Consider the following 14,758-nt stretch of genomic DNA (forward strand, 5'->3'; position numbering starts at 1 on the left):
GCCTGTCTGCATTGCTCAGAAAACTTCATATCTGCCTGCACAATTACTCCCAGGTCTTTTTCATTTTCTACCACCTTAAGTGTAGTACCACACAGTTGGTACATTTCTCTGGGGTTACTTCTACCCATATGTAGTACTTTGCATTTGTCAAGGTTAAACTTCAGTTGCCACTTCTTAGCCCATCTGCCCAAATTATCTAGATCCTGTTGCAGTAGCACACTGCCATTACTGTCATTAACAACCCTGCCAACCTTTGTATCATCTGCAAACTTCGACATTAAGCCTGATATACCTTCATCAATATCATTGATAAATATACAAAACAACAGTCGACCTAACACTGAACCCTGTGGGACTCCACTAATAACATTAGTTCAAGAAGAGCAGCACCCATTGATTACCACCCTCTGTCTTCTAGCACTTAACCATCCTTTTATCCATGGTAGCAACTTACCCTTAATACCATTCTGCTCCAATTTGTACAATAATCTTCCATGCGCAACAGTGTCAAACGCTTTCCTGAAATCCAAATATATGATATCAAAATTATTTTTCGCATCCAGTTCCTTTGTAACCACATCATAATATCCTATCAAATTTGTCAGACAAGACTTTCTCTTAACAAACCCATGCTGTGTCTGAATTATTGCTGCAGTCTTGTTTAGATGATCCTGCAATGCATCTTTAACCAGTGACTCCATTATTTTACCCGGAACAGAAGTTAAACTAACTGGTCTGTAATTACTCGTGTCACCCTTCGATCCCCCTTTGTGAATTGGGGATACATTTGCACATCTCCAGTCCGTGGGAACCTCCCAAGTCCAAGGATGCTCTCATAATTATGGCTAAGGGTTTTCTTAGTTGCTTTGCCGTCCCCTTTAATATAACTGGATAGATCCCATCCACTCCAGGTGCTTTTCTTACGTTTAACTTCAACAATTTCTCTTCTACTTTGCTCTCGGTTATTACAAAATCATTAAGTATCTTGCTACAATTTGATAACCTTCTACCATTTTCAAACCTTAATAATTCTTCACGTGTGAATGTAGATGCAAAATACTCATTCAGTTTGTTTGCTATCTGAGCAGGATCATCAACAGTCAAACCATCGATGTCAAGTGGACCGATCAGATTCATCCCCTTCCTTTTAGAGTTTATATAAGTAAAGAAATCCTTGCTGTTTTTCTTAGCATCTTTTGCCAAGGATTTCTCGTAATCTGCCTTCGCCTGCCGAACCTCCTTTGTGACCTGATTACAGATTAACTTATATCTGCCGTATGCTTCTGAGTCACTTGATAATTTATATGCATCCCATGCATTTTTCTTCTCTATTACGAGTCTCATTAGTTCATTTGACAACCATTTAGGCCTAAACCTTGAACAATATTTCTTAATAGGTATGAACCTTTTAGTAGCATCCACGATTAATTCCTTGAATGCTTCCCACTTAGAATTTACTGTTGGTAACATCGTCAGTTGATCCCACTGTACAGAATTTAAAAACTGTCGGAGACCACTGTACTCGCCTTTACGGAAGCAAAAACCCTTTCCTTTACCCCTGATAGTAGTTAAATCTTTAAGTAAATCCCACGTCAGTACACTGATCACTGCCACCTAGTGGTTCTTTTATCTGCAAATTCCTAATACATGAATGATCACTGCTGATAACCAGATCAAGAGTATTACTTTCTCTGGTTGCCTCTCAAACATGCTGCTGCAGAAAACAATCATCCAATAAATCCACAAAAGTCTGACTAGTGTGTGAGTGCCCAACCCACAAGTTCCAGTCAATATCTGGGAAGTTAAAATCCCCCATTATAAGTCATTCCGATTTACTAGCCCACTCTATTTCTCTGTACAATTGTTCACTGTACTCATTCAAGTCATTAGGCCTATAACACACTCCTACTCTTTATTTTTGCTTTCGCAGTGCTTATGTCACACCAAACTGACTCAACAGTGCACTGTTCATCTATATCAACTGGATGCACTTCTTTTGATTTTATGTTTTTCTTTATTAACAGCATAACACCTCCTCCCTTCCTATCCTGTCTATCCTTTCTGTACACATTGTACTCCCCAAATTCCAGTTCGGCATTCCTTATATCTGTGTGACACCACGTCTCATCCCAACAATATCCGCCTTTGATGTCCTGACCAACACTTCAAATTCATCAAATTTATTTACTATACTTCTAGCATTGGTATACATGCAAGTATACATGCACCTATTCTTATTCTTAATTACTCTAACACATCCCATATACCCACCTGTTTCACGATGACTGCCATCCGTCCCTGAAACCCCTAACACCCCTCGCTCCAGGTCGCTACTTATTCTAATAGAAGTTGTGCAAGAATCACCTTCACCTCTGCCTATGGCTACTGTTAAACTATTAGTCCTTGTATCCCCCCCCAAGCTATCAGTTTTCCGACCCAAATATTCTTGTACCCTTTCTATTTAAGTGTATCCCATCCCTGTAGAAGCAGTCTCTCCTGTTAACAAGTACAGTCCAGGCTGAAAAAAATTCTATCCCTTGAGCCTTGCACAATCTTTCCAGGGCCGAATTGATCGACAAGGCTCTCATCATATACTCCCTCCTATCGTGTCTGGGTAGAATTGCAGACACTTTCCAATTCAACCCTATTTCACGGCTTTTTTCAACAGTGACCTGTACTTGTTAAGTAATTCTGCCGGTCTCCTACTCTTAATATCATTAGTGTCAACGTGTACAACTATGTCACCTTTTGTGCCCCTAAAAGATGATATCTGCTCTACGTCATCAACCTTTGCCCCTGGCAGACATACCCTGGTCCTGTTCCACCTATCCTTTTTACAAAGGATGTTCCCCGTTTCCCTGACAATAGAGTCACCAACAACTACTAGTTCCTTTGGGACCAGCGCAATCTGCCTTGGGGGTTGCCGCTGTGTTGCATGATGACCAAGTGCAAGCTCTGGCGTTGATGTGGGCAGCTGAGAGCCTGATGGGCCCCTCAATTTAGATCATTCGAGGGCATCCACCCTGTCCTTCAAACTCTCATATAGGCCCATAACAACGCTGAGTTGTCGCCTGATTTCCTTACACTCCTTACATAGCGCACACACAAAGACATCCCCCATGGCATTATCATGTTCCATTCCAGATAGTTCAGCAAACATTTCACAAGCTGCACATTTTTTTAGGCTGTGATGCGTTGGAGAATCGCCCCCCTCAGTTCTCCCACGAGTCACAGCACTCCTGCCACTTTGTGCCCGTTGCTTTGCTGCTCTAGTTTGGGGCATGATATTTTAAATTAATAAGATCAATAAATTAAATTAAATTAAATGTCAATACTATCCACCTATCCTTTTTACTAATAGAAACAGTGAAGCGTATTACTGTTTCTATAATTATACGTTAGAGCTACCTAGCTACCTCAATTAAAAATTTGAATTCCCTGTCACTATAAAGAAAAAACAATGCCTGCAAGATTCGAACGGTTTTATAAAGTATTACGTATATCTACAAAAACTGTTTATATAAATTAAAATAAAAATAACCAGCGTAATTAGAACTATAAGACTACGTATTAAGTACAATATAAAATAACAATTATGTAAATAAAAAGCAAACAATTATCGTTTTTTTCAGAGCCTGTAACTTGCAGCTGTATTTTCTAATGGTGAAACAACAAACAAAACACGCAATATAACAATGTTATTGTTGTAGTAAAATGTTTGTTGTGTCATATTTCATTTACTTATACAGATATGCATTTAGTTTTAGGTGCATCTACTGGATGAAATTGTTTTTCTACAAGTTTTTATATCCTTACTGTATTACACCCACACACTAGACTGAAGAAAGAAACTGTTTCTAAATGCTCCCAGTAAGGCTGCTATCAATTTTATTTGTCTATATTTTCCTAACATAACTATTCTCATTGAATATTTTTATTAATTTTTAATATTTCTCCAGTATTCTTTTACTTTTTAACCTTGTGACTTACTAAGTTCCTTCAGCTACTATGGACTTGCTAGGACCCAACATAGGCTTGACGTAGCCAAGTGGTCAGGAGCGAGAGTGCATAGCACGGGTTCCTTGAGTGAACCGGCGTTCGAGTTCGTGACTACTAAATACGATAAATATTTGTATTGACGATTTATTGTAAACTCTACTGACTTGGTTGTTGTGCCGGAGTATAAACAGAAAATTATTATTGCTCTTTCAAGGGAATCCTCATTTCCCTGTCTCTCATGTTTACAGGTTGCTGCAATTGCTCAAGGACTGCTAGAGATGATATAGCTGTTCTGTAAACAAAGTCTGCTTTCACTTTACAAAGCAGTTCCTAGTTCTTCTGAGAAAACTAAAATACATTCGATTTTGAGAATTCTGCATACCCTTTTAATATGCAGCAATATATTAGGTAGTATCCAATAAATGAACATGAAATGGGTTCCTGTGCATCTGCAATCTAGTCGTTTTGATTTACTTAATGAATTGTGCAGTTTATAGTGCTGACTTAAAAATTATTTAGTGAGATTTTTGACTTCCTTTTCCAGACTTAGTGCTGCAGCAGTGAGAAAATATCTATCTTGAAATCTTATCACTGGCATTAGCAAACGTTAAAAGAAAGCAAGCTTATACAGTATCAGACAAAAAAAAAAACAAGAAAGAAAGACCTCCTATTTCACCTATTTATTCTGTCCAATAGTTTGTCTAGTTCTTCTATTTATTTAAGCTATCAACTATTTTGTCTTATAATGGGGGATTTTAATTTCCCAGAGATTGACTGGAATTTGTGGGTTGGTCACTCACACACTAGCAAGACTTTTGTGGATTTATTGGATGACTATTTTCTACAGCAGCATGTTCGGGAGGCAACTAGAGGGAGTAATACTCTTGATCTGATTATCAGCAGTGATTCTTCGTGCATCAAGAATCTGCAGATAAAGTAACCACTAGGTGGCGGTGATCACAGTGTGCTGAAGTGGGATTTACTCAAAGAGGTAACTACCATCAAGGGTAAAGGGAAGGGTTTTTGCTTTTGTAAAGGTAACTACGGTGGTCTGAGACAGTATTTAAATTCTATACGGTGGGACCAACTGATGATGTTACCAACAGCAAATACATAATGGTAAGCATTCAAAGAATTAATCTTGGAAGCTACTAGGCTTTTCATACCAACAAAGAAATATTGTTCAAGATTTAGGCCTAAATGGATATCAGATGAACTAAATAGACACGTGACAGAGAAGAAAAATGCATGGGATACATATAAATTAACATGTGACACATAAGCCTATGATATATATAAGCTGGTCTTTACCAAAGTTACATAGGAGGTTAGGCAGGCAAAGACAGATTACAAGAAATCTTTGGCAAAGAATGCAAAGAAAAACAGCAAAGAGTTCTTTACTTTTGTAAACTCTAGAAGGAAAATGGATGAATCAGATTGGTCCACTTGATATCAATGGTTCAACTGTTTATGATCCTATTCAGGTAGCTAACAAACTAAATCAATATTTTGCATCTACATACACACATGAGGAGTTATTCTGGGAGGGGAATGCCAGAGGTGTATTCAACTCTGGCAGTAAGCTAGATAATCTTGTAATAACTGAGAGTAAAGTGGAGGAGGAGAAATTGTTGAAGATAAACATAAGAAAGGCACCTGGGGTGGATGGAATCTATCCAGTTATATTAAAGGAGGCGGCAAAGGAAGTAAGCAAACCCTTAACCATAATTATGAGAGCTTCCCTGGACTCAGGGGAGGTACCCGTGGACTGGAGATGTGCAAATGTGACCCCAATCCACAAAGGATCAAAGGGAGACACAGGTAATTACAGACCTGTTAGTTTAACTTCTGTTCCAGGGAAATTAATGGAGGCACTGGTTAAAGAAGCATTGCAGGATCATCTAGACAAGACTTTGGTTATAGCTCGGACACAGCATGGGTTTGTTAAGGGGAAGTCTTGTCTGACTAATTTGATTGGATACTATGATGTAGTCACAAAGGAACTGGAAGCAAAAAATAACTTTGATATCATATATTTGGATCTTAGAAAGGCCTTTAATACTGTTGCACATGGAAGACTGTTGCACAAATTGGAGCAGTGTGGCTCTGGAGGAAAATTGCTGCTATGGATAAAGCAATGGTTGAGTGGGTGAAGACAGAGTGTGGTAATGAATGGACACTGCTCTTCGTGGACTAATGTCATTAGTGGAGTCCCTCGGGATTAAGTGTTGGGTCCATTGTTGTTTTCTGTATTTATAAATGATATTGATGATGGTATATCAGGCTTAATATCGAAGTTTGCAGACGATATGAAGGTTGGCAGGGTTGTTAATGACAGTACACTGCTGCAACAGGATCTAGAAATGACAGTACACTGCTGCAACAGGATCTAGAAATGACAGTACACTGCTGCAACAGGATCTAGAAAAGTTGAACAGATGGGCTGAGAGGTGGCAAATGAAGTTTAACATTGACAAATGTAAAGTACTACACATGGGAAGCAGTAATCCCAGAGTAACGTATCAACTCTGTGGTACCACACTGACAGTGGTAGAGAATGAAAAGGACCTGGGGGTAATTGTGCAGGCAGATATGAAGTTTTCTGAGCAGTGCAGACAGTCTGCAAGAGTAGGTCATGGTGTCTTGTCAATGATATACTGGAATTTTTCCAGCAGGGCATAAGGAGATGATTATCCCCTTGTATAAGGCAATGGTCAGACCACACCTTGAGTACTGTATACAGGTCTGGAGGCCTCATTTTAAGAAGGATGTAGAGCTGTTGGAACTAGTACGGAGAATGGCAACAAGATTAGTGAACAGAACAAAGTGTTGCTCTTACGAAGAAAGGCTGAATTTTGCAAATTACAGTGTCTGGAGACTAGGCACCTGCGAGGTGATTGAGGTGTATAAAGTCTTCAATGATGGTTTGAGCATGCTCAATGCTGATGGGATTTTTCCTCTTGCTCAGAATAATCGCCTGAGAGGGCATAAATTCAAATTGGGGAAAGATGGTTGTAGGATATATGTGCAGAAGTTTGCCTTTAGCCAACGAGTGGTTGATTGCTGAAACGAACTTCCATCTGTCATTGCAGAAGTTGATAGCTTAGACAGATTCAAGGCAGAACTTGACAAACATTTGGAGCGAGGAGATGGGTGAAATAAGGGTTTTTTTTATTTTTATTTTTTGTCTGATGCTATATAAGCTTGCTTTCTTGCATCATGTGCCCTTGTTAATTCTAATGCTAAAAACTTCACACGCATCTACTTTGCAACCATCCTTCCTCAATTTGAATTTGTTCCCCCTCATGCGTAGACTGAGCAAGAAGAATCCCAGTGTCTGGAGACTAGACAACTGCGAGGTGATCTGATTGAGGTGGATAAGGCCTTGAATGGTTTGAGCATGAATACTCAAACTATTCAAACTCAATGGTGATGGGATTCTTCCTCTTTCTCAGATTACACACCTGAGGGGGCTTAAATTCAAATTGAAGAAAGACAGTTGTAGAATAGATGTGCAGAAACTTGTCTTTAGCCAGCGGGTGGTTGATGACTGGAAAAAACTTCCATCTGTTGTTATGGAAATTTATAGTTTAAATAAATTCAAGGAAAAACTGTGAATCCTTAACTGTGAAAAAATTCAAGGAAAAACTTTGGAGCGAATGGATGGGTGAAATAGGAAGGTTTTTTTTTTTTTTTTTTTTGCTGATGCTGTATGGTGATGCTTACTTTCTTTCACGTGCCTCTACTAATGTACTGGCAATCCCTGTTAACAGGGTGCACATCCTCAGATTTAGATTTTGTGCACTTCTTAACTAAGCTCACATGCTGAACTATGTCTATTCTAGACACTAAGTCATATATAAACAAGATAACAATCCCTGTCTTAAAACAGCCATGCTCCAGTCATTTCAGGTCTGTCTCAACTGGAATTTAAAACTGAAAGGGAGAACTCCCATAACTTGGAGACTATAAGTGACTCACTGTACTCCACATGAAAGTGCTTTGTCTGTAAATTGCATGCATTTTCAGTGATTATTTCTGCTGAAAAAAATTCTGGGAGAAAAACTGCACGACTCTCATCCGACTAAGTCATGTTTTAAAAACAGCAAAAAAAAAGTTCCTCTTATCTTGACAGGTAAATTTGATCAGCACATGCTCAAGCACGCACGCACGCGCACACACACCATTCTCGCTTCTGTTTACTGCCATGTAGAAGCATGAATAATGTAACAAGAAAAATAGACTTCCATGGAAACCCAAGATTGTAAAATCATAACATTTTAAAGTTTCAAACATAGCTAACTGCATAAATATTAATTATCCAGTTAACTATGTATATAAGAACTGTGCCTTCATACACCATTTTACGAGAAAAATATTTTAACAGAATCGCTTCAAAATATGCAGCAAAAAAAATTAATAAATAAAAAACTAAAAATTACAATATGGTAATTCCTTATAGCCACACAATGGAAAGCAGATCTGAAAAGAAAACTATCTGCTGTAGGGCAGGTCCACCTAGAAATGAGGAATGGCTGAATTATCAGATAATGAAACACTACACAAAACTACTTGCAGTGTGTCCATAAAGGATTAGACAAAAAATTAAAATAATTTCAATATACTAATCAGACCTACCATCATACCTGTACCCGTCTTCTGGAGCATATGGACTTTTAAGTTTATAGCCCCGTATTACTCGTACAGGTCGCCTATTTCCTACATTTCGACTGAGTGCAAGGTTGCCCCGAGTCAAGGTTTGGTCACTAGTCTGAGGTGCTGTCCTTAGATTCTGCAATAAAACAGAATGAATTTATATTTTCTCTTTAACATCCATGAATAATTAGCACTGTTGAGAGAAAGGTATTACAAAGGGAATATTATTATATAAGCATAAGCATTGGGAGATCAAAATTGAGAGTAGGAGTGTAGGAGTAAGAAACTGTTCGGAGAAATAGAGTGGGCCAGTAAATCAGAGAGTCTTATAATGGGGGATTTTAATTTCCCAGATATTGACTGGAATTTGGGGGCTGGTCACTCACACAGTAGCAAGGCTTTTGTGGATTTATTGGATGATTGTTTTCTACATCAGCATGTTCGGGAGGCAACTAGAGGGAGTAATACTCTTGATTTGATTATCAGTAGTGATTCTTCATGCATTAAGAATCTGCAGATAAATGAACCACTTGGTGGCAGTGATCACAGTGTGCTGAAGTGGGAGTTACTCAAAGAGGTAACTACCATTAGGGGTAAAGGGAAGGGGTATTGCTTTCGTAAAGGCGACTACAATGGACTGAGACAGTATTTAAATTCTATACAGTGGGATCAACTGATGATATTGCCAACAGCAAATTCAAAATGGGAAGCATTCAAAGAACTTATCGTGGAAGCTACTAGGCTTTACATACCAACTAAGAAATATTGTTCAAGGTTTAGGCCTAAATGGTTGTCAGATGAACTAATGAGGCATATGGCAGAGAAGAAAAATGCATGGGATACATACAAATTAACACGTGACACGGACGCCTATGATAGATACAAGTTGAACTGTAACCAAGTTACAAAGGAGGTTAGGCAGGCGAAGGCAGATTACGAGAGATCCTTGGCAAGGGATGCGAAGAAAAACAGCAAAGAGTTCTTTACTTATGTAAACTCTAGAAGGAAGGGGATGAATCAGATTGGTCCACTTGAGATCGATGGGTCAACTGTTGATGACCCTGCTCGGGTAGCTAACAAACTAAATGAATATTTTGCATCGACATTCACACATGAGGAGTTATTCAGCGAGGGGAATGCCAGAGGTGTATTCAACTCTAGCAGTAAGCTAGAGAATCTTGTAATAACTGAGAGCAAAGTGGAGGAGAAATTGTTGAAGATAAACACAAGAAAGGCACCTGGGGTGGATGGGATCTATCCAGTTATATTAAAGGAGGCAGCAAAGGAGGTAAGCAAACCCTTAGCCATAATTATGAGAGCTTCCTTGGACTCAGGGGAGGTACCCATTGACTGGAGATGTGCAAATGTGACCCCAATTCACAAAGGGGGATCAAAGGCTGACACAAGTAATTATAGACCTGTGAGTTTAACTTCTGTTCCCGGAAAATTAATGGAGGCACTGGTGAAAGAAGCACTGCAGGATCATCTAGACAAGACTTCAGTTATAGCTAGGACACAGCATGGTTTTGTTAAGGGGAAGTCTTGCCTGACCAATTTGATTGGATACTATGATGCAGTCACAAAAGAACTGGATGCAGGGAATAACTTTGATATTATATACTTGGATCTTAGAAAGGCTTTTGATACTGTTGCACATGGAAGACTGCTGCACAAATTGGAGCAGTGTGGCATTGGAGGCAAGTTGCTGCTATGGATAAAGGGGTGGTTGAGGGGGAGAAGACAGAGAGTGGTAATCAATGGACACTGCTCATCGTGGACTAATGTTATTAGTGGAGTCCCTCAGGGTTCAGTATTGGGGCCTTTATTGTTTTCTGTATTTATAAATGATATTGATGATGGTATATCAGGCTTAATGTCCAAGTTTGCTGACGATACGAAGGTTGGCAGGGTTGTCAAGGACACTACTGACACTATGCTGCTGCAACAGGATTTGGAAAGGTTGAGCAGATGGGCTTCGAGGTGGCAAATGAAGTTTAACATTGACAAATGTAAAGTACTACATATGGGAAACAGCAACCCCAGAGCAACGTATCAACTCTGTGGTACTACACTGACAGTGGTAGAGAATGAAAGGGACCTGGGGGTGGTGGTGCAGGCAGATATGAAGTACTCTGAGCAGTGCAGACGAGCTGCAAGAGTAGCTCATGGTGTATTGTCAATGATATATAGGAATTTTTCTAGCAGGGATAAGGAGGTGATTATTCCCTTGTATAAGGCAATGGTCAGGCCACACCTAGAGTACTGTATACAGGCCTGGAGGCCTCATTTCAGGAAGGATGTAGAGCTGCTGGAACGAGTACAGAGAAGGGCAACTAGATTGGTGAATGGGACAAAGGGGTTCTCTTACGAAGAAAGGCTTAAGTTTTGCAAATTACAGTGTCTGGAAACTAGGCACCAGCGGGGTGATCTGATAGAGGTGTACAAAGCCTTGAATGGTTTGAGCATGCTCAATGCTGATGGGATTCTTCCTCTAGCTCAGAAAAATCACCTGAGAGGGCATAAATTCAAATTGAGGAAAGACAGATGTAGGATAGATGTGCGGAAGTTTGCCTTTAGCCAGCGGGTGGTTGGTGGGTGGAACAGACTTCCATCCCTTGTCGTGGAAGTTGATAGCCTAAATAAGTTTAAGGCTCAGCTGGACAGGTATTTCGAACGAACAGAGGGGTGAAGTGGAAGTGGTTATTTTTATTTATTTATGTTACTTTTTTTTTTTTTTTTTCGCTGATGCTGCATAAGCTTGCTTTCTTGCATCAAATGCCTCTACTAATGCTAATGCTAATGCTAATATACAATAAGTTAGTAAAGCACATTTTGTTTATTGAATTTCTAAATCTAGGGAAGGTTTGTGTTCTACAACCAAGTTCTTCTGGTTTATGTTATCCAAACCAGCTGAACAACACCAATAAATGGGAAAGAGTAGTACAATATGAACTGTTAAAAGATTGCATGACTAGGTTGCAAATGACAGATTTCATGCCAATCAATAACAGGTAATGGAACTGTTGACACAACAGCATGTGACTCTTAACAGGGGCTTAAATTAGAAACTATCAGCAATCAGATTGCTAATATTTAGCAAGCAAATATACGAGGGGGTATCAAAAAGTTTATACCCTGACCTAGAGAAAACATCAGTAGGAAGATGCTGTTTTTAATATAAGTTGTCTACATATTCAAATAACTAAAATGTGAAATTTCATTCCCGTAGGTGATCGTACACCAGAAGCGGAGCCCAGAATCTGAGGAAAGATACTATGGTTGACAAGTGGAGTATCGAGTGGTGATCAAGTTCCTGCATTTGCAGGGCAAGAAAGTTCAGGAAAATGATGAAGAAATGAAAGCTGTGTATGGGCAGAATTGTCCATTCTGTGACACTACAAAAAAGAGGAAACGGGAGGTCATATAAGTGTCTTTGACGAGCCAAGAGAGGAAGGCCACCAACATCCACAGACAGTGAGACAGTTACAAAGGTTGAGCAGCTGGTGCTGAGTGACAGATGCATGACAAATCATTTCATCACAAATGCAGTGGGAATTAGTTATGGATCTGCCTACGGCATTTTACATGACCATCTGCACATGTCTAAGGTCTCTGCATGATAGGTTCCAAGATTGCTGACACCTTTGCAGAAACAATGTCAAATGCAATGTTCTCACGAACTGCTGGATTTGTGTAATGCGGATGTTGAGACTTTTCTGATCGGTTAGTGACAAATAACGATCATACTGGTTCACCCAAATGCTGGGTGAACCAGTATAATCCACTGAGAAGAAATAATTGCATTGACGGCACTTTGATTCGTCTCAGGAAGTCATCAATGAAGTGGAATCGTGTTTTCAGGCATAAAGTGCGGATTCTATGATCAAGGCATTAAACAACTGATCATAGATGGGAGAAATGTGTTACTATACATGGAGAATACATAGAAAAAGATTAAAGTTCCTGTGAAGGAACTAACTTTACTAGGGCTATTATTTCTAGGTAAGGGTACGAACTTTTTGATACCCCCTCGTAAGATTAAATATTATCAAGATAAAATTTAACACGTGCAATTATCATACGCTGGTTCTGACATTGATTAATGATTAATTATGTACATGCTTGAACTTGTAATAATTAATGAACTTCTTTAACATTGTTGTAAAGCAAAACACAATGCTTCAAACTTTAATTTAAAATAAACTTAAACCAGATATCAACTAGTTCATTCAGAAGTTTAAGTTTTTAAACAGTTTATTAAATATTGCAAGAAAGGGTAAATTTACAAATACTTGTTTTCTGTTAACTAGAAATGGGGGATTGTCCACCTAAAATTTCTTCGGTGCTTACAACAACCTTAAAAATTAATAGGACAAACTATAGTTCTATTGCAATTTATCCTGTACTATGTACTACTTTTGTCCTATGGCAGAAAAAAATAGTATGCAAAATACAAAGATATAGGAAAATACAGAACAAAAAAAAATTATAAGAAATACAGGACATAATTCACACAAGCCAAATGAACATTAAAAAAAGTGTCACTCAACATACAAAACAATTCTAATTAAAATTAGAATCAAACGTTGTTGAAAATTATAAGAAATTTAAGAAAAAATAAGGCAACAGAAGCACTGCTTCTTAGCCAAGAAAGAATACTTAGTTTAGCACATGAATGCAACTTGTACCTCTGCCATTTGTTTTTCAGTGGTGTTATAAACCAACTCTTTCCAATTCAACATCATTACCCATAACAGGGCCAGCCTTCAGATATTTAGCACTACAACCACAAACCCACGAAATCATAGCCTACTATACACAACTTCACTATCCATCTCCTTTTTATGAAGAAAATTCATTTAGCTGTACCATACGATAGAAGGCAACAAAATATAGCCAAAATGTATGAGTGTGATACCCATTACAAAATAAATCTACTCAAAGCCTAAGTTTCACATAGTTATTGTTTTTGTAATTAACCAGTTTAACTTTTAAGCAATTTATTTTAACACATCCACAGCTTCTAATACAGTTCTGCAGGTTGCAGCATCTGGAGACTAGGCACCTGTGAGGTGATCTCATTGAGGTGTATAAGGCCTTGTATGGTTTGAGCAGGCTCAATGCTAACGGGATATTTCCACTTGCTCAGAAATTAAGAACCCGAGGGGGTATAGATTCAAATTGAGGAAAGACAGTTGTAGAATAGATGTGCAGAAATTTGCCTTTAGCTAGTGGGTAGTTGATTGCTGGAACAAGCTTCCATCTGTTGTTGTGGAAGTTGATAGCTTAAATAAATTTAAGGCTGAACTAGACAAACATTTGCAGTGGCCGGATGGGAAGGTTATTATTATTATTTTTTTTTTGGCTGATGCTGTATAAGCTTTCTTTTTTGCATCATATGCCTCATCATCATCACAAGCCATTTTCAATCTACTGCAGGATGAAGGCCTCTCCAGCAACTTTCCAGTTCCTTCTGTTTTGAGCACTGGCCATCCATTTACTACCCACAAACTCACGAATTTCATCTATCCATCTCCGCCTTTGTCTTCCAGGTTTTCTTCTAGCTCCTCTTGGGTACCATTCTATTATTTTCTTAGTCCATCTGTCATCATGTGTTTGAGCTATGTGTCCTGCCCAAGACCATTTTAGTTCTTTAGTTTTGATAAGAATGTCCTTTACTTGAGTTTGCTGCCTAATCCATGTGTTTCTCTTCTTATCTAACAGTCTGATTACCAATATAATTCGTTCCATTCTTCGCTGTGTAGTTCTCAGCTTCTCTTCCATTCTTTTGGTGAGTGCTCAAGTTTCACTTCCATAAGTTATGGTGGAGAGTATACATTGGTTCATTATTTTACGTTTCAGACAAATTGGGATATTGCTCCTCAGTATGTGACTATTTCCTGAATGCTATCCATCCAAAATTTATTCTTCTCTTGACTTCCAGCCATTTATCATTATTACAGCTAATGACTTGTCCCAGATAAGTATATGACTCCACCTTTTCAGTTACTGCTCCTTCAATCATTATATCCCTTTCTGTGGTATACTTATTCATCATTACTTTTGTTTTAGCCATATTCATCTTTAGTCCAAAATCCTTACT

The 14,758-nt window shown here is 38.6% G+C and overlaps 1 protein-coding gene and 1 long non-coding RNA gene across 2 annotated transcripts in view; one reads left to right on the forward strand and one right to left on the reverse strand.

The window, feature by feature from the left end:
• The window catches only part of LOC150086391 (uncharacterized), a 45,962-nt gene that overhangs the window by 30,139 nt on the left and 1,065 nt on the right, over positions 1-14,758 (forward strand). The gene's annotated exons all lie outside the window — the stretch shown is intronic.
• The window catches only part of LOC150086392 (uncharacterized), a 36,847-nt gene that overhangs the window by 5,315 nt on the left and 16,774 nt on the right, over positions 1-14,758 (reverse strand). The window contains exon 5 of the mRNA XM_090371349.1: positions 8,638-8,791. Coding sequence (XP_090227475.1) covers positions 8,638-8,791 — 154 coding nt within the window. The remainder of the gene's footprint in view (positions 1-8,637; positions 8,792-14,758) is intronic.

Source organism: Mastigoproctus giganteus, chromosome 4 (genome assembly GCF_048544385.1).
Source record: "Mastigoproctus giganteus isolate SK-2022 chromosome 4, ASM4854438v1, whole genome shotgun sequence".
Classification (NCBI taxonomy): Eukaryota; Metazoa; Arthropoda; class Arachnida; order Uropygi; family Thelyphonidae; genus Mastigoproctus; species Mastigoproctus giganteus.